Genomic DNA, 23,941 nt, shown 5'->3' with positions numbered 1-23,941 from the left:
TTCTTCCATGTACCCAAGAGCGATCTCCGCTCCGCCGACCTCGCCCTGGCAGAGGTCCCCCGCATCCACAGAAACAGGACAGGCGGGAGAGCCTTCTCCTACATCTCAGCCAAGACCTGGAACAAGCTTCCTGTGAACAGCAAACACTCCCCTACCCTGCACACGTTCAGGAAGGACCTCAAGACCTGGCTCTTCGAATGATCCAGCGCTGCCCCCTCATATCCCCTCCCCCAGCGCCTTGAGACCCTCACGGGTGAGTAGTGCGCTCTATAAATCCCTGATTGATTGATTGATTATTAGCCGAGTTGTTTTCTTGGTCACATCATGGCAAATTAATTTCTGTGCAACAGTTAAGTCTCTTCTGTTGTCAAAATGCTGTATTGTAGTAATAACATGGATTCTGACCCTTACTCTGTAGAATACATTTGTGAATGAAAGTTATCAATAGCATGTTATTGGGCTATATTTATTTTCTCATCAGCACTGCATAAGTAGTACATATGTAGATCATCAGAGAGCAAAATATTATTTGTAGAAAAATGTATTATTATGTACTGTTGTTGTGAGATCTCACCATGTAATAATGTCACAGGCTCGATCAAGTTTGGTTATGTTTTTTGATAAACCTGTGCTCAGCCCCGGGTAGCACCGGCCCAGAGCAGTCGGGTTTATTCAAAGGAATAAGTGTAAAGGATTTAGAAGTACCAAAACAAGAGATACAAGAGTATCTTTTATCTCAAAATAGACTGCAAAATGGCAAAAATCCGTTAACACCTTAGTTGCTTCGAACGTTCCGCGCCAGTGCGGAACGTTCGAAGGAACGGGCGGGGCTGCGACGGCCAACGGTCGTTCGCAGCACCAGCCAGGTAGTGCTCCTGTCGGCACGGAACGGGTTAAGCGAATCTGGTTATATGATTTTTCAAAGGTAAATTGACTCTTTTTGTGAAGATGCAATAAACTGTTGTAAGAGTTTTTGCAATTAAAGCCAACTGGCTAGAACAGCTACTTGTCTTTGTTAGGACAGACCACTCAAGTCCGGGTAGGCAGTTATCTTTCAGTTCCAGCAATCCTAGCATTGTTAGTGTCTTTCGCTCCTTTAACATGGTCCAGCCAAGAAGTGGTCCTGATGCTGGAGATGCCGGCTGCTGAGAATGCAGAGATGATTAAGACACAGGCAAGATGCAGTGAGTTTTCCTGGCGTTTGTGGGTCGTATTCCGCCTCAATACTCAATTTCCTGTGACGCACTCTGGGAGCCCAGTACAGTCCAGTCACCACTGGTCAACTGGTCTCCCGGTTAAATCAAGTCTAGCAGTTGCTTATGGGTAAGCCATTGATTTCTTTCTGGGTACTAGCATTCACACCGACTTCGGCTAGAAGTCCCCCAGGCTGGGCGGCAACTCGATCAAGTCAGGACTTGGTCACCCAGCAGGCACGTCAATGTCCAGTGGCAGGCAGCCGTTCCTAGGCAGCTGGGCTCTCAGGAAGTGCAGGGTTCCTTAGCTTTTGGTGCTCCCGAAGCTTAAAAGGAGGCTAGTCAACCAATCTTTGGAGTCACTTCTGTCCTGGCACAAGTGGAGCTCTCTTTCACGAGTGTGCAAAGATAGCTCACTGGATGGAGTTGTCTTCTTCTCCACCCTAACTGAACAGCAGCAGAGGGGCTGTCACCAGTTGCAGGAACAGCTTGCTGGACTGTTTTCTCAAGCACCAGGTAAGACCCAGTGTTGTACTCATGATCTGGACACAGGTGATAGTTTACCTGTCAAGAATAAAATCTACCAGTTGGCTTACCAGGTAAAGTCTTGAATAAAAAATGAGGTTGCAAAAATGCTAGATTTGGCAGGGTGGGCTGGGATTGAGTCCTCCAATAGTCTTGGACCAGCCCAGTGGTGCTGGTAACCAACCCCAACCCAACCCAAAAGGTGGGAAGCCAGAGATGAGTCTGAGTGGACTGCAAAGGACTTGATGTAGTCACCATGACTGATGCCCACCCCATCCTGAGAGCTAATGAGCTCATTGACAAGTGAGGGGTTGCTAAGTACCTAAGCACCTTTGATTTGAGTTCAGGTTATTGACAGATAGCCCTCACTCAGGGAGCAAGGAGAGGTATGCTTTTCCACACAGAGGGCCACTTTTACTTTTAAGTGGTGTCCTTTAGCTTGGGAAATGCACCAGGCGCATCTTAAAGCCGACAGAACGGGGATCTGTCTGGTTTGGAAGCTTTCAGTGCGGCAGGTCTGTATTATATTGCTGTATTTATCTCCACCAAAGAAGCTGAAGCAAGTGGTTCAGGCCCTGTAACAAGCAGGCCTAAATACTAAGGCAAGCAAGTGCCAAACTGGGCAAGGGCCTGCCGTGTACATAAGCCACCCTATAGGTGAAGAGCATGTACAGCCTCTCCAAGTTTTAAACCCAGTTCAGAGCCTTTGTGGGCCTGACTGGGTGTTATTACAGGAGATATGTATAGGGGTATAGCACCATTGTGACACCCCTGACCAAACACAACCCTAAGAAAAGGCCAAAGAAAGTAGTTTGGTCTGCTTGACACCATGAAGGAAGTACATTCACCTGCCTACAGCACAGAGGTCATTGTCCATCCAGATGCTTCAGAACATGGGAATGGGGCGGTATTGTCACAGGTAAATGATGAGGGCCAGGAAAAACAGATGCCTTTATTAGTAGACAACTCCTCCCAGAGAGAAGCATTGGAGTACCATTGAGAGGGAAGTGTTGCTGTGGTCTGGTCCCTGAAGAAGCCTGGGCCTGCTTGTTTGGGACTCTGTTCCAAGTTCTAACCGACCACAGGTCTTCAGGTGGCTTATGCAGATCAGAGGAGATAACTGTGAATTGTTGAGGTGGTCCTTTTCCCTACAGGGAATCAATCAATCCGTAGATTTATAGAGCACTGCTTGTCACCCATGTGGTATCCAGGCGCTGGCAGGGTGCAGTTGATTAGCCGAATAGCCAGATCTTCAGGGACTTTCAGAACTCTAGATGAGATGGAGAGGTCTGTAGATCAAAGGCTCGCTCGTTCCATGTCTTTGCTGGTAGGTAGGCGACTGAGCGATATGTGCATCTGCTATGTTGTGTGCTGGAGTGAGGGTTATAGAAAGGGATGCAGAGCAGAAGTGTCTGGTGGGCTGATAGAAGTTCAGGCGGTGTTTCAAGTAGGTGGGTCCGCAGATGTGTAGGCCTGTATGCAAGCTTGAACGGACACGTTTCTGTACAGGGAGCCAATGGAGTTCCCTCAGATAGGGGGAGATGTGGGCTCATTTAGGGAGATCCAGGACGAGTCTGGCTGCAATGTTCTGTAAAGTCTGTACTCTTCGGAGGAGGTGAACTGCGATCCCTGCGTCGAGAACTTTTCCCTAGTTCTGTCGGCTGGAGATGAGGGCCTGGGTTAATGGTGCATTTCGAGCTTTGGGAGAGCCATGTGAATATCTTATGAAGCATGCAGCGGATGAAGAAGCAGGAGCAGGAGACGCATTTGACCTCAGGCGTCATGGTTAGCACATTCTCCAGAATGATGCCTAGGTTCCTAGCGTGGTCAGTGGGGGGGTAAGAGTAGGTGTAAGTTCTGAACACCAATAGGGTACTTTCTATGGGGAGCTTTTGTTGCTGAAAATCAGTACCTCTGTCTTGTCCGTGTTGAGCTCGGGTAGTTATCCTTCATCCTGTTCGCGACTTCTGTCATACAGTTGGGGAATTTGGTCTTGGTGTTTGTGTTTCACATATTTGAATCATCCCCGTCGTCGTAGTGGGAGTCTCACAGTATACTTATAAAAGCAGTCCTTAATACTATCATAGGCTACAATGCAACGAGCAATCTCTGCAATAGCCTATCCATTTTCTTTTGTAAAAAGGACCAAACTTAAGTAGCATCCAATCAGGTCGACAGCACCCTGTAGGACACTCCCAAGAGATGCTAGGTTCCTCAGATCTTCTAACTCACGTGGCGTGAAAATGGAGACTTCCTGAGCTCTGCTCAGTTTCTTCTTCAATTTACAAGATATCTAGTCAAAATGCTAGATTCCTCAAAGAAAGTTGTCTTCAGGTCATGTGGAACATGCGTTAAGAAAATGCTGCAGTGCTGAAGAGCCCCATAAGAACTGTATCTACTGTCTCAACACCCAGCATAAGGTAAAGGACTGCAAGATTTGTAGGACCTTCTCAACCAAAACCCTTAAAGATGGAGAGGGTAGGTTGTTGATTTGGCTTCAGAGTCTGAAAAATCTGATGTCTCTGAGGATGAAGAGAGCTCTACCTCACAGGCCTCTCAGGAAACATCTAAAAGGAGAGAAAGATCCTATGAATCTCCTGAAGTATCAAGGAAAAACGCTTCAAAAAATTATTGTCATGAAAGTGCAGGCACCTCACAAAAAGGAAAGCATTCATTTCCTACTGAGGAAGAAAGCCATCTGACATATAAACAGGAAAAACAATCTTCAGACCATCCTTGAAGATTACTGTCTCTAAGAAGCTTATATTGTCGACTTCACTATCTTCTGGGTCCCCGTTGACGCAAAAATCACCATCTGAGCACATTTCTTCTGCCCCGCCGTTGAAAATCTCACCGCCGAAAACAGCATCGTCCACGACTGAGGCCCCGCCGCTGAAGCTTCCTGCATGACGAAGGCTCCAGCATCGATGAAGACTCGGACGACGACAACTTCCATGTCGATATCGTCGACGACGACATTGGTTTAGTCAACGACCACCTCTTTGTCATCTACGACCGCATCGATGACGACCACTCCGACATCGTCGATGATAGTGACAATGATTTCTACGTCTGCTTCTATTGTGTCCTCGTGGATGACACAGACACCGCTGCCATGGACGAAGCTGACCACGCTGTATCCCACAACTTGCTATAAGTGACCGTTGATGTTGCCACTAACGCCTGTATATTCATCGAAGGCACCGTAGATGAGGCATTTCTTCCAGAATCCTTCAGTGGTTTTGCCTTTGCCACCTTCAACATTTTGGGATGAACCTGATGATGATGGAATGTTTGGTCCTGCACACAGTCCCTCTCAGCTTCACCTCAAATATCAAACAGTGATGAGGATAACTGTGAAAGTTACTATCAACGAGTTTCACCCTCCAATGCAAAAATACAATACATGGAGCCTGTTGGTGAGCCCATGGACCACCTTCTTATGGCTTTGGTTCAAGAACTACGAGACATGCTACATGACTACTGCACTTGTTTTCCTTCATCAAGTGCTTCTCTGCTGCCGCTGCCGCCACCGCCACCTCCTACACCTCCACCACTGGCATTTCCTCCACATAGGTCTGAGCCCTCTCCTACGACGTCCCCTGTGACTGATACTGTTTTGCCATCACAACAACATGATACCTCTGATGGTGGAGAAATTGAGGAGTGTGAACATCAAAGTGAAAGGCAAACCGGTATTGAATGAGAGGACTATGTTATTTCAACACCTGCTTCTCTATCTCTTCAAACTGCAGATTCTCCCGGGCAGAGGACATTGGCGGCTTCCACGCGTGAATGGAAAGGGCAGCTTCTTGCTTTCAATTGTCGAGTTTTTTTATTTTTTTATTTATTTTTATTACTTTGACGAGTTTTATATAGCGCGAACTTGATCCGAATCAGGTATCCGAGTGCTTTACATAGCAGTAGTTGCATTACATGAGGACACATTAATTATTTATTTTTGTTTTAGGCACGGGGAGATTACGTGATTTGCCCAGAATCACAGGATATTCAGCGTCATTACAGAGACTCAAACCCAGTTCCCCAGATTCGAGGTCGACCGCCCTAGCCGTTAGGCCAACTCCTCTCCCCAATGTGACAGTCAAGGAGTCTGACTGTTTTCTGGATGATTTCAAAGATCTATCTAGAAAGGCTGTGAGAGCAATACCAATTATAGATCACATCTGGGAGGAAGGTGTGAAAGTATTGAAAACACCGGGCACGGTTATTCCAGTCTTGCCCAGGATTTACAAGAAATATAAAGCTCGTCTTGCAGGGCATCCTAAGGCAGATTCTGTTATCTCACAGGCTGCCCAACGAAGATGAAGAAACCCTTCAGCGCCGATCACTGCACCACCTGACAAGGAAGGAAGGCGCCTTGATAATATTGGCAAGAGGTTTACCACCACCTCAGGCACTGCTGTATGCGCGGCTAACGCTTTAGGGATATTAGCAAGATACAACTGTCAAATGTGGTCTAATATCGCTCCGTACATGGACCTCCTTCCAGAGGACAAATAACTAGAAGCAAGAAAGATTCTGCTTGAGGGAGAAAGATCTGCATCAGAGATTATAGATGCTTCTATGGATGTGGCTTCTCTAGATTTTCGTCAGCTCGCTGGAGCTGCTGTCCTTAGGCATCTGGGGTGGGTGAAGGCAACAACATTCCGCCCTAAGGTGCAAAGAAATGTACTGGACATGCCTTTTGAATGGAGATGTGCTTTTTGGCAAACATATTGATGACGGCTTACAAACCATTAAGGCGGACACCGAAACAGTTCAAGTTTGGGCACGCTCAAATACAGGAAGACCCCCTTTCGTGAAGAAAGTGGTAGACGAGCCTATTCATTTTGTGGCGGTTACCAGAAATACCAATTTCGCCCTTCCTACAAGCAGCAGCAAACATATCGTGCACCACTGCCGGCTGCTTACTCCAGACAGCCCAGGTAGAAACAGCAAGGTCAATCCAAGGATACTGTCAGTAAACGAGGTATCGCCGCCTGCTGCTTTTCCCGCTATTATTGTCAACCAAGAAAACTCATCTTACCCGTTATCTAGATCAATGGTAGAAAAGTACCACAGACTGGTTGGGCCCTGGATTTAATAAAATATGGCCATACCCTAGAGTTTGTCACAACACCACATCAAAAATCAATCCATCCCATCTTGAAATGCTAAAGAAGGAGCTTTGATCATGCTCCAGAAAGGAGCAATAGAATGTGAGCCACGCTCTCGGAGAGGAAGGGGCTTTTACTCCGGTTTTTTCCTTGTAAAGAAGAAATCGGGAGAGTGGCGTCCCATTCTAGAACTCAGAAAGCTCAACAAATACCTGAAGAAAATATTATTTTGCATGGTAACTCTCCAGGAGACATTACAGCTTCTGAACTATTTGGATTTTCTGGCCAGCCTCGATTTGCAGGATGCATATTTCCATATCCCTATTCATCCCAAGCATCGAAAGTGTCTCCTTTTCACTGTGGCAGCAGCTCACTATCAATTCAAAGTGCTTCCCTTCGGCCTCCACTCAGCTCCTTGGGTTTTTACCAAGTGTCTTGCTCTCATGGCAGCATACCTACGATTAAGAGGCCTGCAGATCTTCCCATATCTCGACGACTGGCTAGTGAAGGCTACTTCTGTTCATCAAGCTTCGGAGGCCATCTCCTTCTGCCTACAGCTGTTCTTCTCTCTAGGGCTCACAGTGAATTATAAAAAAATCTGATCTCACACTTTCACAGCGGGTAACGTTTCTCAGAGCAACATTGGATACCCTCCAAAGCAAGGCATTCTTATCCAGAGAAGGACAGAACACCGTACTATCTCTGGCTCACAATCTCTGAAAAAGAGAGTTAGCTTCTGTCCATCTCCTCAAATCCTTTCAAGGCATAATGTCCTCTTCCATCCTGATGGACACATGTCTAAGGATGAGACCTTTTCAAGAGCAATGGCTTCAAATAACAGGATCATTTGAGGATATCATTCGGATAACCCTGGTCATGAGAAACGCACTTCCTTGGTGGCAGTCCGCAGTCCGCCAACAATCTCTCTGTGGGGCTGACATTCCGCTCTCCTCTTCCAGAGTTCGCTCTTACCACAGATGCGTCCTTGGAAGGCTGGGGGGCGCACCTTCAGTACCTTCAAATAAGCAGCAAATGGAGTCTATCTCTATCAAAAATGCATATCCATTTCCAGGAACTAAGAGCAATTTTCCTAGCCCTCCAGTTGTTTCTCCCAAGGAAACTAACATCCACAGTCCTCATTCGTACAAACAATACCACCTGCATGCGTTCTCTCAACAAGCAGGGAGGAACGAAATCTCCAGTCCCACCTTTGGAAGCTCAAAGGATCTGGTAATGGGCACTAATGCTTCACATAACCATCAAGGCAGAACATCTCCCAGGAGTAAAGAACAACCTAGCGGACACCTTAAGCAGATTAAGTCAAACAAATCAAGAGTGGGAGCTCGATCACCTTATTCTCGACTCCATCTTCCAGAAATGGGGAACACCCAACTAGGACCTATTTGCATTTCGAGGAAACCAGAAATGCCGGTTCTTCGCCAGCAGGGAACCTCTGAGAGGGTCATAGGGGAATGTATTTTTGATGGTCATGAATCTTTGCGTATGCTTTTCTCATCTCCAGGGTTCTAATGAAAATGAAAAGGGAACTGTGCCAGCTCATCCTCATTGCTCCACATTGGCCCCGCCAGCATTGCAACCGCACCCAGCTTCTCTTCAGTTCCATGCTTGGCACCGGAATTCAATGAGTTCAAGGATTTTGTCATTCCCCAGTAGTATAGAGCTATATTGTTCAGGGCTAGAGCTGAGTCAACTTCTAAAAGTACAGACTAAAATGGAAATGTTTTTGTTCTTGGTGCCTTCGGAACAACATTCATCGTCTTCTCTCATCTCCAGAGCAAATCTTACCTTATCTCCTATCTCTGGAAAAATCGTGTCTGGCTTATGCGTCAGTGAGAGTCCACATCGCAGCCCTCTCCCGATACAGACGCACTTCCGACGCTTCTTCCCTTTGTTCCTCTCGCATCATCAAACAGTACATGAAAGGATTATTTAGGACTTCTCCTCCCATTCTGCCTCCTCCGTCGGAATGGCGCCTCAATGTAGTCCTGTCTCAACTAATGAAACCACCGTTTGAACCAATTCACAAAATTTTGCTCAAGTTTCTTACCTGAAATGTGGCATTTCTTCCTGCACTTAATTCTGCAAAAAGAGTAAGTTAAGTTCAAGCCTTCAGCATAAAAGAACCCTATTTATGTTTTACAGAAGACTACAAATCCTAAGTTCATCCCGAAGGTTCCATCTCAGTTTCCCCTTAATGAACTTGTTGTCCTGCGCACCTTTTTCCCACATCCTTCTTCAGTGGAGAAACCTCTCCACTCCTTGGATGTCGATGCCTTAAGTTCTTTTTGCAATCGACTAAGCAGCTACGCAGAACGGATCAACTGCTGGTCTCTTATGGGCATCAAAGACCTGGTTCTGCTGTCACAAAGAGAACTATTGCACGATGGATCGCTGATACTATTCAGCTCTATCATAATAAGGGGTGTAAACCGCTTACGATCAAGGCCAAAGCAGTTTCTACAAGAGCAGTTTCCTCTTCTGCTGCTCTTTTTGCTGGAGTGCAATTAGACAAGATTGCCGTGCCGCTACATGGAAGAGTGCACATACTTTCACGCAGCATTACTGTCTGGTTTTGACAACTTACAACGAAGCAGCAGTAGAAAAGCAGTTCTGCGTCATCTGTTTCAATAAGGTGAGCATCCACTTTGAAAGTTATTTATTTCCTTTGACATTATGCTCCTAGGGGCCCCGGCATCTCTAAACTTGATGGGGAGATGGATCTGACCTACTAAAGCACGGTGACCTCCTCCTGGGTGGCTGCTGCGTTGGTGGGCCCGTTGATCAGCAGACTGGTGAATCAGATATTGTGGTTGGTGCCTGCAGGCTGAAGGGAAGTGGCTCCTCCACTTCAAGGAAGATTTTGATGGGTTAGCGAAGTGCTGGCAGCCCTCTGAGACCTTTGAAGAATGCACAGTTGCTGGACGAGTCGGGTCTTTGCAATTGTTGAAACAGGAGTAGGCAGTGTTTGGCGCCAAGTCCACAGTTAGTCGCGGTTTTAGCATTTTGCGTATCTTCTTTGTCCTTCTGCTTCTTTGGTCAGGTGGATCTGAGTTCCTGGTGTCCTGAGTTACCGAAATACTGAATTTAGGGGTGTTAAGGGGAGTGAAGGGTAGTAACCCAATGGGCTACTTACCCTTGGGTTCACTACACCCCCTATATGGCCACTTCCTATTGGGTCCCAGAAGAGTTATTAGTAGTTTCTCGATGAAGGTCTCCAAGTTCCTTGTAACTGTAGCCCCCTCCAGGTCCACTACACGCAGATTAGTTCTTCGTGAGCGGGACTCCAAATCTTTCGCCTTACTCTGCAGCATCGTCACTAGTTTCTCCATTTTCTTATTCGCCCGATACTTCAACTTGTATATCTTCTTCTTCTGAGACACGACTTTCAACCATGTCACGTCTCTCAGAGTTTTTATCAATCAATTCTGACATACGATAAGTGTGGGAATCAATATTACTGTCAATAGTGGTTAAGCTCTGTTGCCTTATGTCGTCCCCTAGATCCGGTCCCGCTGCATTGGTGTCTTGTTCTTGAGCTGTTCTCATGGATTTACGCTGTTCAAAATTCAGCTTGGACTGGCTTTTGTTTATTTTGACCGCCATGACAATATAGTACATGTAACTTCAGCACCTTCTGAGCTCCGCAAGTGCAATTAGTCCGTCTGTCGCACACAGCCCACGTTTATCCCACAGTCTTTGGCGTCCGCCCCCTACCTCAGCTTGTGCAATCCTATTGTGTTCTATCTCAGTCCTGTTATCAGGCAGTCTGGTGTTTATGAATATTATTGATCACCGTCAGCACACCCAATGCGTGTTCTGGATCCCAGTTAGTACACTTACTTGTGGGCATGAAGGACTCCAGGTGCTAGTGGCAACTATTGGGTGCTGAGTATCCAGGGGGTTGTGTTCACGTCCCCGTGTTCTCTCAGGTTGCTCGGCAGCTCAGAGCTATGGTGTCCTCTAGGGGAGTAGGAGAGCTTAAGCTAACTCTTCATTGGCTGAAGTTTTTTTTTTCAAATAAGGTAGATGCGCTACAAAATCGAAAATGCTGTTTCAGGACTGGTGCCATTTTAACACTTTATACTTCTATTTTAATATGCCGGAGGACAGCGAATGATTTAAGCATGTGACTATATCAAAGATAACGTCAGAGAACTAGAGTTACAGGTAACGTAACTCACTTCACGCCTCTCATAAGTTTGCGCCCTAAATGGTGTTTACCAATTGGTGGATCTGATATCTGAAGATGGCCTTCTGAAATTACAAATCTGTAGTAGTTTATGGTTCCATAGGCCAAACCTTTCTTAGCTATCTGTAAAAAAGTTTTCGAGATAATTGTTTCAATAACCACAGAATCAAAATTCAGTTCAGCACACCCAGAAGGCATTGTATCATTGCCGAAGAATATCTTTTGTGTGTGGTCACCGTACCTCAAAAGCATATTGCCCTCTGTGTCCATCCCGCTACAACCGATGCTCCTCTCTACATTAGCCGTGATGGCCAAGTCTAGCATTTTTATAATTTGACCTCTACGTCAAAAATGTATCATGACAGCTCTACCATGAACTGTCAATAGCTTTCTGTAAGAAAGAGGCTCTATATATACTGGACCAAAGTAAGGTACAGTGTGTATAGAGTCCCCAGTCTCCAGAGGTATGATAGAGGTTAAAGTCAGAACTGACCTTACTCTCTAAAGTGGTAGCTTGGTCGAGCAGTAAGGCAGCACCAGAGGACAGTGTAAAGCATTTGTTGTACACACTCGGTCAGCAAAAGGTTTCACACTCAAGAACTGAACTCTAGGCCAATGGTTTTATATCAAAAGATATAGTTGTTTTATTTTAGAACCAACAGGCATCAACATATACTTTTCTCAATATGAGTGACTTTAGGTAATTACTTTGCAGAAAGGCAATAGACTTTGTAAGAGCAATAGCTACAGTGGTTGCAATAGGCAACACAATTTAAAACACAATTTAACATTGAGCTTAATGGGTTTTTCTACATAGATGCAGTTGATTACTTTAAGGATTACTTTTCTAACCACAGGACTTGACCCTGGATTCCGTCCCGGGAAATAAGCTGTAAACAGTTAAGCAAAGGCGTTTTTTGTTACAGTTGTGATTTTTAAAGAATATAAAGGTAATTTCAGAAGTTGACACTTCGAAACTTTTCAGTGAAAACCCACCAATCTTATCCTATGGGAGGAAATTCAAGTCACAGGTAAAGTACGTTCTCGTTACTTTTGTAATCCAGTACGGGACTCCTACGTTCAGCACTGGGATCTCTACCTAAGACAGGTAAGTAATTATGTTTTAGTAGTTGGTACGATTTTTAAGGAATATTTCTAGTTTGCAAAATCGACACTTAGAAGAAATTTCAGAGAAAAACAGTCAATGGTTTCCTATGGAAGAAAATTCAGGTTACTGGTAAGTACGGTTAGGATTACTTTTGCGGTTCAGTACTGGGCTAAAAGGTACAGTACTGGCTTCTCTCCTGATCCCAGGTGAGTATTTCGGAGTTTGTTATTCGGCGGATTTTAGATGAATATTTTAAAGTTTCAAAACACCACACTTAGAAGAAATTCCAAGTAAAAGCCCAGTCAATGTTAGCCTATGGAAGGAAAGGGAGTTATCAGCTTTTTGGTAAGTACTCGACTGGTAGAGTTAAGGTTGTGGGCATAGACTCAGGGGTCTCCCTGTGTCGGAAAGGTACAGTAGTTACACCCTCAGCGGCACAGGGGCAGCCGGGTGCAGAGAGAGTAGGCCCAATGCAATCCAATGGATGGTAGGGGGCCTTTGGTTGGTGGCTGCAAGTCAGCAGGCCACGCGGCTGTGGGAGCTGAGCTCCTCGTCACTTACTCAGGGCAAGTGGTGGGTTCTTTTGAGCCGTCAGGCGCTGAATGTTATTCAATGGGAAAGTTAAAAAGTGAACAAAGGCTGCAGGCTTGGGGACGGCGATTTTTCAGGTCCGACCACCACTTCGAGAGGTATTAGAGTGTCATATGGGAATGTCGTCCATGAAGAGATTGATTAGATCAAACTTTTGGTGGCCTGGTGTAGATAGGTTCGTGGACAAGTTTGTGAGAGAATGTTCTGATTGTATTGAAAGTGATAAGATGTGCAAATGTGATCCTGCTCCGTTAATTCCTGTGATATGGCCAGAGCAACCATGGCAGAAATTGGGTCTTGATATTGCTGGTCCGTTTAATTTTCTACCTCAAGAGTGTAGGTTTGCTATGGTGGCTGTGGATTATCATTCTAAATGGCCAGAAATTAAGTTGATACCACATCCCACTACTGATAGCGTAATTTTATTTTTGAAAGAGATTTTTGCACGAGAAGGTTATCCTGAAGTCATTATAACTGACAATGGTGTGCAGTTTAAGTCGTATGAAATGGTGGAATTCCTGAAATATTATAGTATAAAACACATTACCACTGCTTTGTACGAACCTCAAGGAAATGGTCAGGTTGAGAGATATAATAGAGTTCTCAAGCAAGATATATTGTGGGCTCGTAATTTTGGAGGTAAGTGGAAAGAAAAATTAAGAGAAAAACTTTGGTTGTACCATATAACACCCCTTGCTACTACTGAAGTGTCACCTTTTCGTTTATTGAGAGGCAGGGATCCTGTTTCAAAATTATGTCCGTGGTGGTTCAAGAACAGTAGGGATATTCAAAAGTCTGAAGTAAAAATTGAAGATGTTGCTCGTAAAGTAGAAATCAAACCGAATAAGAGCAAATGTGATTATGACATTCGAATGAAAGTCAAAGTGCCTTCGTTTATTGTTGGTGAATGGGTAAGAATTCGTAAACCTGGTTATATTTCTAAAGGTGAAGTGAAATTTTGAAAACCTATCAAGATTGTTAAAATCAATCGTAACAGTGTTGTTACACAAGATGGGAAAGTATGAAATGTTAGGAGAGTCACTAAATGTGTTAACAATTGTACTTAGTTTTCCTTAGAGGGAAAATGTGTTACATTTTCTTCCTGTCAATATTACATTGTCATTTCCCACTTAAATCTATATTTCCATATTTAGATATTTCCTTTTTAAGAGTTGTGTACATTTGGTCTGAGCACTTGCTGTTCTGTTAACGTTCTATTTAGAATTGTTTATCTCTGCATTATACTGGTCTTATTCTGCTGGGAGATCCACAGGCTGCAGTACTGTGCTGAACTTCATTAAATCCTTTTGCTTCTACTTGGATTTATTTCACTTTATTCACAAGATTTCGACAGCGTTATCCTTTTGTTAGCAGCTGCACGGCTGGTCTTTTTGGTTTTGCAACCGGGATCTGAGGAAGGAAGGTTCAGGAAGCTCCTAAATACTGAATTTAGGGGCGTTACAGGTAGGGCAAGGGCAGGGACCAATAGGTCCCTGTCCTGGGGTGGGTACACCCCCTAGCCAGCTCCTCTCCTGTGGGAGGGGGCAGGAGCCTAGCTGTGATTGGGCAGGGCTCCCCATCTTCAAGATGGCCGGAGCCCGGGGTCGTGCTTCACCTCGCCTCTACCACCTGAGGGGTGGGGTTGGCATAAGCTGGCACACCCCCTTTCCTCACTTAGGGTTTCCCACCGTTCTTCCCGCCAGAGTGAGGGTCAGAACCGGTGGGGCCCAGTTGCTGAGTACAGCAAGTGGCCTGGAGAAGCTCACAAAGGCGGTATGCCTTTGAAACTTCCCCTGCCCATCCTGGGGGAGGAGGCTTGGCACCTCGTCCCAGGTTGAGCATTGTTTCAGGCCCCCGAGAGTGGCAGGCTCTCGACCCAGGGGTCCAGAAACATGTCTGGTGGTGGCAGCCTCGGTAGCCACACAGTCCGGACACTGAGAGTTGGTTAGGTTTCAGGGGGCAGCTCTAAGATGCCCTCTGTCGTGCATTTTACATTTAATCCCACACTGGCATCAGTGCGGGTTTAATGTGCTGAGAAGTTTGATATCAAAATTCTCAGTCTTCAGTGAAGCAATCATGGTACTGTGGAGTTTATAATGATGACCTCCCAGCACCATATACTCTTAATGGCATCACTGCACTTACAGTGCCCAGAAATTGCCCTGAGTACTGTAGGGGCACAGGGCTCATGCACCTGTGACCACACCACTGTCATAGGGCACCCAGCTAGAGGGGTGACTGAGGGATGCCAGGGCAGTGGGCTTGTGGGCATGGCACACAAGGATGTGTGCCATGTCGACTCTCTGTTTAGTCCTGTACTTAGACACTCAGCCTGCCAAGGCAGTGTGTGCGTGTCAGGGTACAGGGCCCCTAAGGGTGGCACAATAAGTGCTGCAGCCCTTAGGGATCTTCTCTGGTCACCGTGCCCTGGATACCATTTACTAGGGGCTGACAGGTGGCCAGAGATGCCAATTGGGTATTAGTTTCAACACAGTTTTAGGGAAGGAACACAGGCCCTGGGCACCTGGTTGGCTGGAGCCCAGGGCACACTCAGCCAAAGCACATCAGCAATTCAGCAAAAACTGGGAGAATACCAATGCAAGAAAGATGGCACTGTCTCACACTTTCTTGGGATCATGGGAGAACTTTCCTAAAAGTCCGACATGTTATGGTCAGGTTTGGGAGTTGTAGAGTCCTTTTCCCCAGGGGGGGTCTAAAACATTTTGCCCAAAGATGGTTATATACATCCTCTTCAAACGCCTTCCGCAGGCTCATCTGCACATGAGCTGCTATCTTCAGGGATTGAATCCATTCTGAGAATACAAGATGCACGATAGCCTCAGAATCAAACATACTTTAAGCACCAAGATTAAGTATAGGAACCCTGAAATAGCTATCCTTCCACAGCTGTTAACTTATTAGTCTGCGGTCTTTTCGGTTGTGCACGATTATTTCTTTCTTGAGAAAATAGGATGTTCACTGGTCTTAAGACAACTGATGGGTTTTGCTGCTGCCTATTGGCCACTGATATGAATTAAGGTGTCGTCGAATAGCGCTTCTGCTTGGCCTGAAAGAGGCTCATTGTCACATTCATCACTTGGTGTCTGAAGTCATGCTTGAGATTTGCCGAAAGCTTCAATGTATTTTCTGGACAATGGAGAGCCGTGCATGGCTGGGGACGCATCAGATAAATGCAGGAAAAAACACCTGTGGCAAACATGATTTTCTTTCTTGGAGAACCCTTAATCTTTAACATAGTAGAAATGAAAAGGTTAATTTGAAATTTAAATATGTGCTCTGGGATTATGTACATGCGTGAAAATACACGGTTTAAAAAATATTCATGATGGAGAACTAAGGCAAATATATTTTCCATGCTCGTCCCCCTTCCCAGTATCTGCCCCAATGTCATTCCTAAATTTAGATACCATTTTGAACCTCACAGCATTTTTTTTAGCAGAATTACCTTCTAAGAGAATCTTTGTGATAGTAGATAAAAAGTAGAGAGAGTCTGGATCCTGTCTTAGTCGTGTTTATTTCAGGCGTCTACATTGCTCCGGTACGCTGCCGTTCTGCCACATTGTTGAACATTAAGCCCAACTCCCTACATTGCTAATAGCTACATTGGATGGCTTGAATGTTCAGATTAGCTCTCTGTCAGGTGACCTTCTTTGATATTTATAAAAACGACTATCTCGCCTAGCCAAGATGGTGGTTCTGGAATACCATAACAAGAAAGAATATATGGTTTTCTTTTCACATTTTTTTTAAAAATATCCATGTAGAAATAAAATTTGCCATGTATAATGAAACACAAAATGTAACAGTAAAGCGGCACAGTATCATATTGAGTAAAAAACTTCTGTGTTCCATTAAGGCAGTCACAGTGGTCGACAGCTCGATAATGCAATGTGAAGACAGTTGTCCGCGAGTCCATTTTCATAGTTCAGTTCCTGTTGAATTATATTGGCTTTTTCAGTTGTTCTATTTGTGATTTCATGATAGATGTTTAGTGCGTTCGATAGAGGGAGTTCTAGCTAAATACCTCAATAACTGCTAGTTGTCCAGATCATGTCCACAAATTCATTCTGCCCAGATAGGTTTTTTTTTTTGAAGACTTTCCTCAACATGCATAATATGGTTCACAAAAGATGTTTCTAAATATGTTGGTTCTTTCTTTAGTGTGCCTGTCTTATTTGACCTGAGCCCGTATGTTTTATAGCCTTCAGGGAGCCTTACAGCTGAAGCAGGACTTCGACATGGTACGGCACGTGATCCAGTCGCAGGATTCCAACCTATCTCAGGATGTTCGACAAGCAATTTTGTCCCAGAGGGTGTTCCAGCATGTAGATAACGCCATCATATGCCTGCTGCAGCAGCCGACCAGCAAGACTTACATGCCCTCAGAAGCCTGGCACCCTTTCAGAAACTGTTGTGAGTAGTATGCCTTTACAACCCTGCCATATGCTTTTCATGTCTTTTTTAATAGTACACACAGGAACTGCAGTGAGCACACTCCTTTATAATTCATAATTCTTGCCTTTAATGGTACTCTCCTGAACTGCAGTGAATAAATGCCCTCACCATCCTGCAGTCCATTACCAATGCCTTTGAAAATACTCAAATGAATTGGAGTGAGTGCGTCCTTACCAATCTGCAATCTACTATTCATGTCTTTAATGGTACACTCAAGAACTGCAGTGGGTGTATTACTTTACCACCCTGCAATCCATTATGTATGCCTTAATGGTACACTCAGGAACTGCAGTGAGTGTAATCTTACCAACATGCACTCCACTATTCACTCCTTTAATGGTACTCTGATGAGTTGCAGTGAGTATGAGTTACCAATCTGCAATCCACTATTCACAACTTTAATAGTGCTCTCATGAGCTCTAGTGAGCATGTTACCAACCTTTAATCCAGTATTCACTCTTTTAAGAGTACTCATGAGCTGAAGTGAGTATGATGTTACTACCCTGCAATCGACTACTCACTCCTTTAATGGTACACTCATGAACTGTAGTGTGTATGCGTTACCAACCTGCAATCCGCTATTCATGCCTCAAATAGTCTTTCAAGACATTGGAATGGATTTCCACCCTCCTGCCATCCAGCAGGCAAGCCTTGAAAGCACTGGGTACTCCTGAACTGCTGTGTATTCTCACAAGTGGGGATCTAACATGCCACCAGCATCCTGCAGCCCCTAAACGAGCTGCTGAAGGTATTCACTGCTCCCTGGGAGTCTACCTTGTTTTTGGCATATCTTCGGTTTAATAGATTATGCCCAGTATTGCTGCTGTACTCTGCTATTGTATACCTCTGATTTACTTCCACATCCGTGGTTCTGTATACCTACTTCTAGTGACTTGGATTCTCCTTGTTTGAGAACATTTACATTATGTAGGAACTGGGGTCACCAGTTCCCCGGGGGTAGCCTGGCACGAGCAGGTAGGCACACGAAAGCTTATGTGTTAAGTGACTACACAGCACACACTCCCTGAGACAATAAAAGCCACGCAATGACTGACGCCACTCCAGTGTGTTTGATTAAAAATCAAATAACTTTTATATAAGATTAAGGTTGAGGAGTGGAAAATCACAGTATCAGTTACTCATCAAAACATTTCATTGGAGGGGAGAAAAGGGAGCAATTCAAGAATCAATTTAGCATATTGCAGTAAACATTACATAAAAGACTTAGCTTGGACGACCAGCTCACCAGGCAAGGATGAGCATGTCAGGTCAGTGACCTGTTCAGTAGGCAAAACAATTAACTTTTCACCAAGCAAGGGTGATCAGTACCTAAAACTCCTTGGCAGGATTAAAACGTATCCTTCAGCAGGAATAAGCAGTGCATTCAAGGATAAAACATTTTCATTAAATGTAGGACATTTCCTTAGCCGCTGCCTTAGGCTAGGCTAACTCTTTCCCTGTATCAGGGGGAAAAACATTTAACAGATAGGAAGAACCACCTCCTAGGCATAGGTACCACAGTCTCTTAATCAAGAATAAACGTCTCCTCAATCAGCATTAAACATTACAATTTCATCATCAATGCAGCATCTCTTAATAATCATTTCCCTGCAGGAGTAAAGGGTGGGATTCTGTAATCCCCACAGCATATCGCCATAACCCTGTCAGGAAAGAAAATAGTGTTTCCCTACTCAGCAGTAAACATTCCAGTAGGTATAAACCAGTATGTCAGCAGGTAAATTGACACATTGCCTCCAGCATGGGTAACATATTTCATTAATAAACAACCCCTGCAGCATAGCACTTTTAGGCATCTGGGCAACTGTTCCTTGGATAGGATAAACATTTCATGAAGCCCGCCCCTGCAAGGAATGCATTACAACGACAGCCACTTAGCCGTCCTATTAGCAGGAATAAAACATTTCCTATATCACCGTAGGCATTCGGGAACCCCTACCCTAGATAGGAGTAAAATATTTAATTAGCAGGAGTGAGTGGCTTCAGTAGCCAGGTTAAGCCATGCCTAAGGCTAAGATTTAAACATTCCAAAGCATTCAATTGACCTTAGGTAGAGCATGTCATTAAGTACTTTCAGTACAGCAGAAAACTCCAAATACACAGCCTGTCACGTTAAATTATTCAGCCGGCTGGAAGGTAGTCTCATAAACCATGGATTCACCTGTAGGAAGCAATCATAAGCATTTCCTCTTGTAAATATCAACAGTCTTGCGACCAAAATCAGACCCTTGAAACAGTACTGGGATAAATCACTAGGGTCCAGAACTTAACCCCGTCAGGAACTGTAGAGGCCCACCCCTGCAAGAAATTCAGTACAGGGAAAAAGATCCTCTCATAAGCAGGCATGAAAACATATAAGCCAGTATGAACAGTAAAGGCAGCATAAGACTGCTACCATGCACCAACAGTCAATGAAGTGGATTATTTGCTCACCAAACATTAATTCACAGTTCGATTACCAGGCTCCAAGCCTAAAACTGGCAATAAGGCAGTTCAATGGGGAAAGTATCTGTTCCCAAGCCTCCCAGCTACTCGAGGCACATTAGGGGTGGCCAACAGGCCCAGTCACCAGTCTTCAATGGGGCTCAATTTCAACTTTCCCCCGGGGAGGGGCGAACTCGGGCCTTCTCCGGCCTCCCGCCCACCTCCCCGGGGATTACCTCCAATCTTCGGCCCTCCGGGGCCCTTACGTGGTTGTGCGGCGTGATCAGGCGTGAGGGGCGGCTCCGGCCCTCCCGGGGGCCTTCCGCAACCTGGGGAATCTCCTCCGGCCCCTTCGGGGCTTGGGCCGGCTAATGGGGGCACAGTGGAGCTTCACAGGGCCCCACGCTCGTAGACGGGGCTCGCGGGCACAAGGGAGGGCTCCCACGATCCACGGAGCCCTCTGGCGGTGTTTCTTCCTGTTCCCGGGCCTACGAGGGCTTCAGAGGCCCGGGAATCAACCAGGAGGCGGCAGCGAAGGGGGCTTGTCCCCGGCGGCCAATAGCAGAGCAGCAATAGCTTGTGCCGAGCCCCAGAGCCAATCCGAGGCTCGCTTGACAGGGGCTCGGCCGTGCGGCCAATCACAGTGCGGCGGGGGCGTGGCCTAACGCGCCCCCGTCACGTGAGGCGAGGACATCGCAGCCTCAGGCCTAGCGCGGCCTGACAGAAATTCGCGGCGGCCCTCTCCTGGTTCCGAGGGCCGCCGAGGGGGCACTAAGGACGGCGCTGGCCTGTCAATAACCGCGGCAGCCTCCCCAAGGCTCCGGGGGCCGCTGCGAGGACAGCACACACTCGGCCCGGGTGCGGCCCACCACGACACGGAGGCGGCCCTCTCCTGACACCGGGGGCCGCCTGGGGGCAGAACACAGCGCTTCACACGACACCACAGGTGAGCGCTCGAGAGGAAATCACGGCGCTTGCAGGAACAGCGCCTGGGGCAGTTTCAGCAGTAGCGCTTTGTGGCACAGCTGATCCTCAAAGGACAGCGCTTCTGAGGGCACAGCAAGGGAGCGCTGTAGAGCAGTACAGTTCAGCTTTAGACAGGCTTGGCAGTTTAGGGCTAGCGCTTTGAAGGAGGAGCGCTTAGCATTCACTTCAGGGGGCACTTCCCTCAGGACAGCAAATCCGCCAATTCAGTCAGGGGGGTGGGGGGGTAGGCAGGACAGCGCAAGCCAATACCTGGTTGACTCCCCAGCAGCCCTGTGGTAATTTGAAGGTCTTCTTTTTCTTGGCGCTTGATGGTTTTTTTGTCCTTGTAAATATCAGTTCCTTGTTTCCTGTTACTTGAAGGGGGGGTTGAGTTGGGGGGCTGCAGGCAGGCTTCCTCTGCAGGTCACTGTAGATGGCCCCTGGGGTTCCCTACCGCCGGGCCAGATCAGGGGGCTAGTCTAGGACACCTCACCCAGCTTAAGAGGCAGCACCTAAATCCTGTCACTCCCAGTAGCATAGGTTCCTAACTAGGCCCTCCCGCCTAAAACTCCTGCGTGGGTTCCCCAGGTCAGTGATGCCCCAACTGACTGGAAAGTTTCCCTTCCATTTCCTTTTATAGGCCCAGGTCAGGTGACCACCCTCTAAGGCGTCAAAACTAAGCTCCGCCCTTATTCTAGAAGGTGCCAGGAGCTTCCCTACTCTAACTGTGGGCAGGCAAGGCAGGCTGGAATGGCACCATTGTTTGGGGGTCCCTGCCAGCTCCTGGCAACTAGAATGCGCCTTAACAAGACCACACTGCAGTAACAGGGGCCTATGGCAGCCATGTTGAAGGTAGAGCACCTGTACCTAACATTGGTTTTAACAATACACAGGGCATTACAACCTCGCATGGCCTATACATTCACATTATAAAGGGGGGATATCCTAAATTAGGGGAAGCAAAAAGCAAAAAATTTCTGTGAAAAGAGCCAAGTCCAACACATTACCTTTCTCTTGTAAACAACCCACACGTTCACATCTTGAGATGAAAAATAGTTTATCGGTCTCCATAGATCTATCTTTCTAACAATGTTATTATACTTATTGTCCTGCTATCGTTAGTGGGAGCACATTCCCCATGTGCTAATAGGGGATTGCACAGCTTGGAGAAGGACTTTCATTGGTAATGATAAAAGTAGGAGTGTTGATATGGAGTGGAATATGAATATACATATTCATATTCCAGAAGCACCATGGAGGTCATTCACTGTTTGGTCTACATATTACTTTTTACAGATTATTATTATTACACTTACCTATTGTCTGCATGAATATTGGTCTGTGTAATAGATGTGAAAAATCAGCTGTATTTCTTCTGCAGGTTCTGTGATTATGTTGTCACTAGTATAGGTGAATGAATGTGATTTCCCGTCTGTTGTTTCTTGAGTGTACATGTTATAGGAATAGCTGGCCGAATTGCTTTCTGGATTCACATGCGGTGAATTATTCTGCCATCTAGTTGGTTGGATCCGGAAACGTTCATGAATTTTTGTTTTGTGGGCGTTGTCGGCCACCATTTGACATCCGATGGCACCCTGAATGTTACGGGGCGTAGCCACCCTCTTCAGATTCTTTTTTCCGCCTTTGTGTCTGAAAGCACGACGGAGGAGCTCCGAAGAATTTTTTGAGAGAATAGGAGTCAGAAAATCAGCAAAATCGCCAAAGACCATGAGAAAATCTAGAAAGGCGAAGGGGAGCGTTCTCGATCCCGATGTGGGACCCCAACATTAAGAACAATGTAGTCAGAGAATGAAGAGGAAAGAGGCAGAAAAGGGACATGGAAAATACTCCCTTTAAGTTTTTCCTCAACTGCAATCACAGATTCGCAGAGTGAGACTCCCATGAAGTCTGCAACCTTTGCTGCCCAAAATCCACAAAGGTGAAGACTCTGAGCCCTGCGCAGAGTTTGTACCAAAAACACTTAAGGTACGACGTCAGCAGAGTCTAGAACATTACATCATGATGAGCTCTCAGAAGATGCAAGAGTCTCTCAAAGATCTCCGCCTATCCAGCGACGATGAGGAGAACGTCAATAAGGGCGAAACAGCCCGAGGAGAGGAGTCGGACGCCGTAGTCTACACACATGACGCCGAAAAGAGGCAGGCATCAAGGAAGGCGGAAGATGACGCAGAGAAGAAAAGACTTACGGTAACCGAACCACCAAAAGGCATTAAGGGCAACCCCTCAGACTTCAAGTCCTCAAAGTCGGCCTTGCCGTCGAAACACTCGCCGACTGAAGGTCAGCACAAGCAAAAAGAGCGACACAGCTCCTGACCAAAGGACACTAATGGGGACAAGTTGTTGAAAAAATCTTTGACGCAGACACCCACCAGAGAGGGAGTGAGAGAGAAGGACAAAGATGCGACGCTGGGAGAGCCCTCCATGCCGCAAAAGAGAACACCACTAAAGCTCGTCCCCAAACATAGAGCGCTCGAGGTCGAGCGAAAGAAACGAAGATTCAAAGATGAAATGGTGGCCCTGCTTCAAAGAAACGAGGAGTTCAACGACTCCTTGAAAGAGGTTTGCATCCTGAGCAACCCTTCGACAGCCAGCAAAGTCACAGATGATCAGGTAGGCATGGAAGCCAGGCAACTCCAGAGCCCCATGAAGAGGAACAGGAGGAGTTCTACGAGCTCGAGGAGGTGGATGAAACTGCAGTGTTCGATTAACAAAACCGATTTGATGACACATGGCAAGATTGCCAAGTTCTCAGAGGAAGGGGTAGAGAGCTACCTCTTGAGGCCTTCACCAGCCAATGATCTATCTCTTTATAACAGCCTCATCAAAGGGGCTGCAGACACCTATGGGGTGCATTTGGAGGGGGAGAGGAAGAAACATGCTTCCTACCGGAGGCATTAATGTTTTCACAGAGGATAATCTCTACCTACCAGTGCTCCGTAACACCCTCGACCAGGGACCACAGCAAGGACAGTGGCACCACAAGTGGAGACAAAATACAAACATTCCACTGAGGACCCCAAATATATGAAGAGCATCGTCCCGGTGGACTCCATCATCATCTCCACCGCAAGGACAAGAAATGCCCCCACATCAACAGGGCCGCTACCTGAGAGAGAAAGCAATTGCCTCAACCTAGTGGGAAGAAAGATGGAGAGAGAAGCAGCCACACAATGGAGGATAGCGACCTCCAACATGCTGCTTTACCGGTACAGACACCAGCAATGGGATGAGATAGAGGGCCTAATGCATCACCTCCCTGAAGAATACTGCAAGAGGGCCAAGAGTGTAGGAC

The 23,941-nt window shown here is 46.2% G+C and overlaps 1 protein-coding gene across 2 annotated transcripts in view; it reads left to right on the top strand.

Moving 5' to 3' along the window:
- Positions 1-23,941, top strand: part of CCDC142 (coiled-coil domain containing 142) — a 187,886-nt gene that overhangs the window by 141,245 nt on the left and 22,700 nt on the right. For both annotated transcript variants that reach the window (XM_078678788.1, XM_078678787.1), the window contains one exon: positions 16,967-17,178. In XM_078678788.1, the coding sequence (XP_078534914.1) occupies positions 16,967-17,178 (212 nt within the window). The remainder of the gene's footprint in view (positions 1-16,966; positions 17,179-23,941) is intronic.

The sequence above is a fragment of the Lissotriton helveticus genome, chromosome 2_2, assembly GCF_964261635.1.
Source record: "Lissotriton helveticus chromosome 2_2, aLisHel1.1, whole genome shotgun sequence".
Lineage (NCBI taxonomy): Eukaryota > Metazoa > Chordata > Amphibia > Caudata > Salamandridae > Lissotriton > Lissotriton helveticus.
The sequence above is the reverse complement of the archived record's forward strand: the minus strand, read 5'-3'. Positions and strand labels throughout refer to the sequence as shown.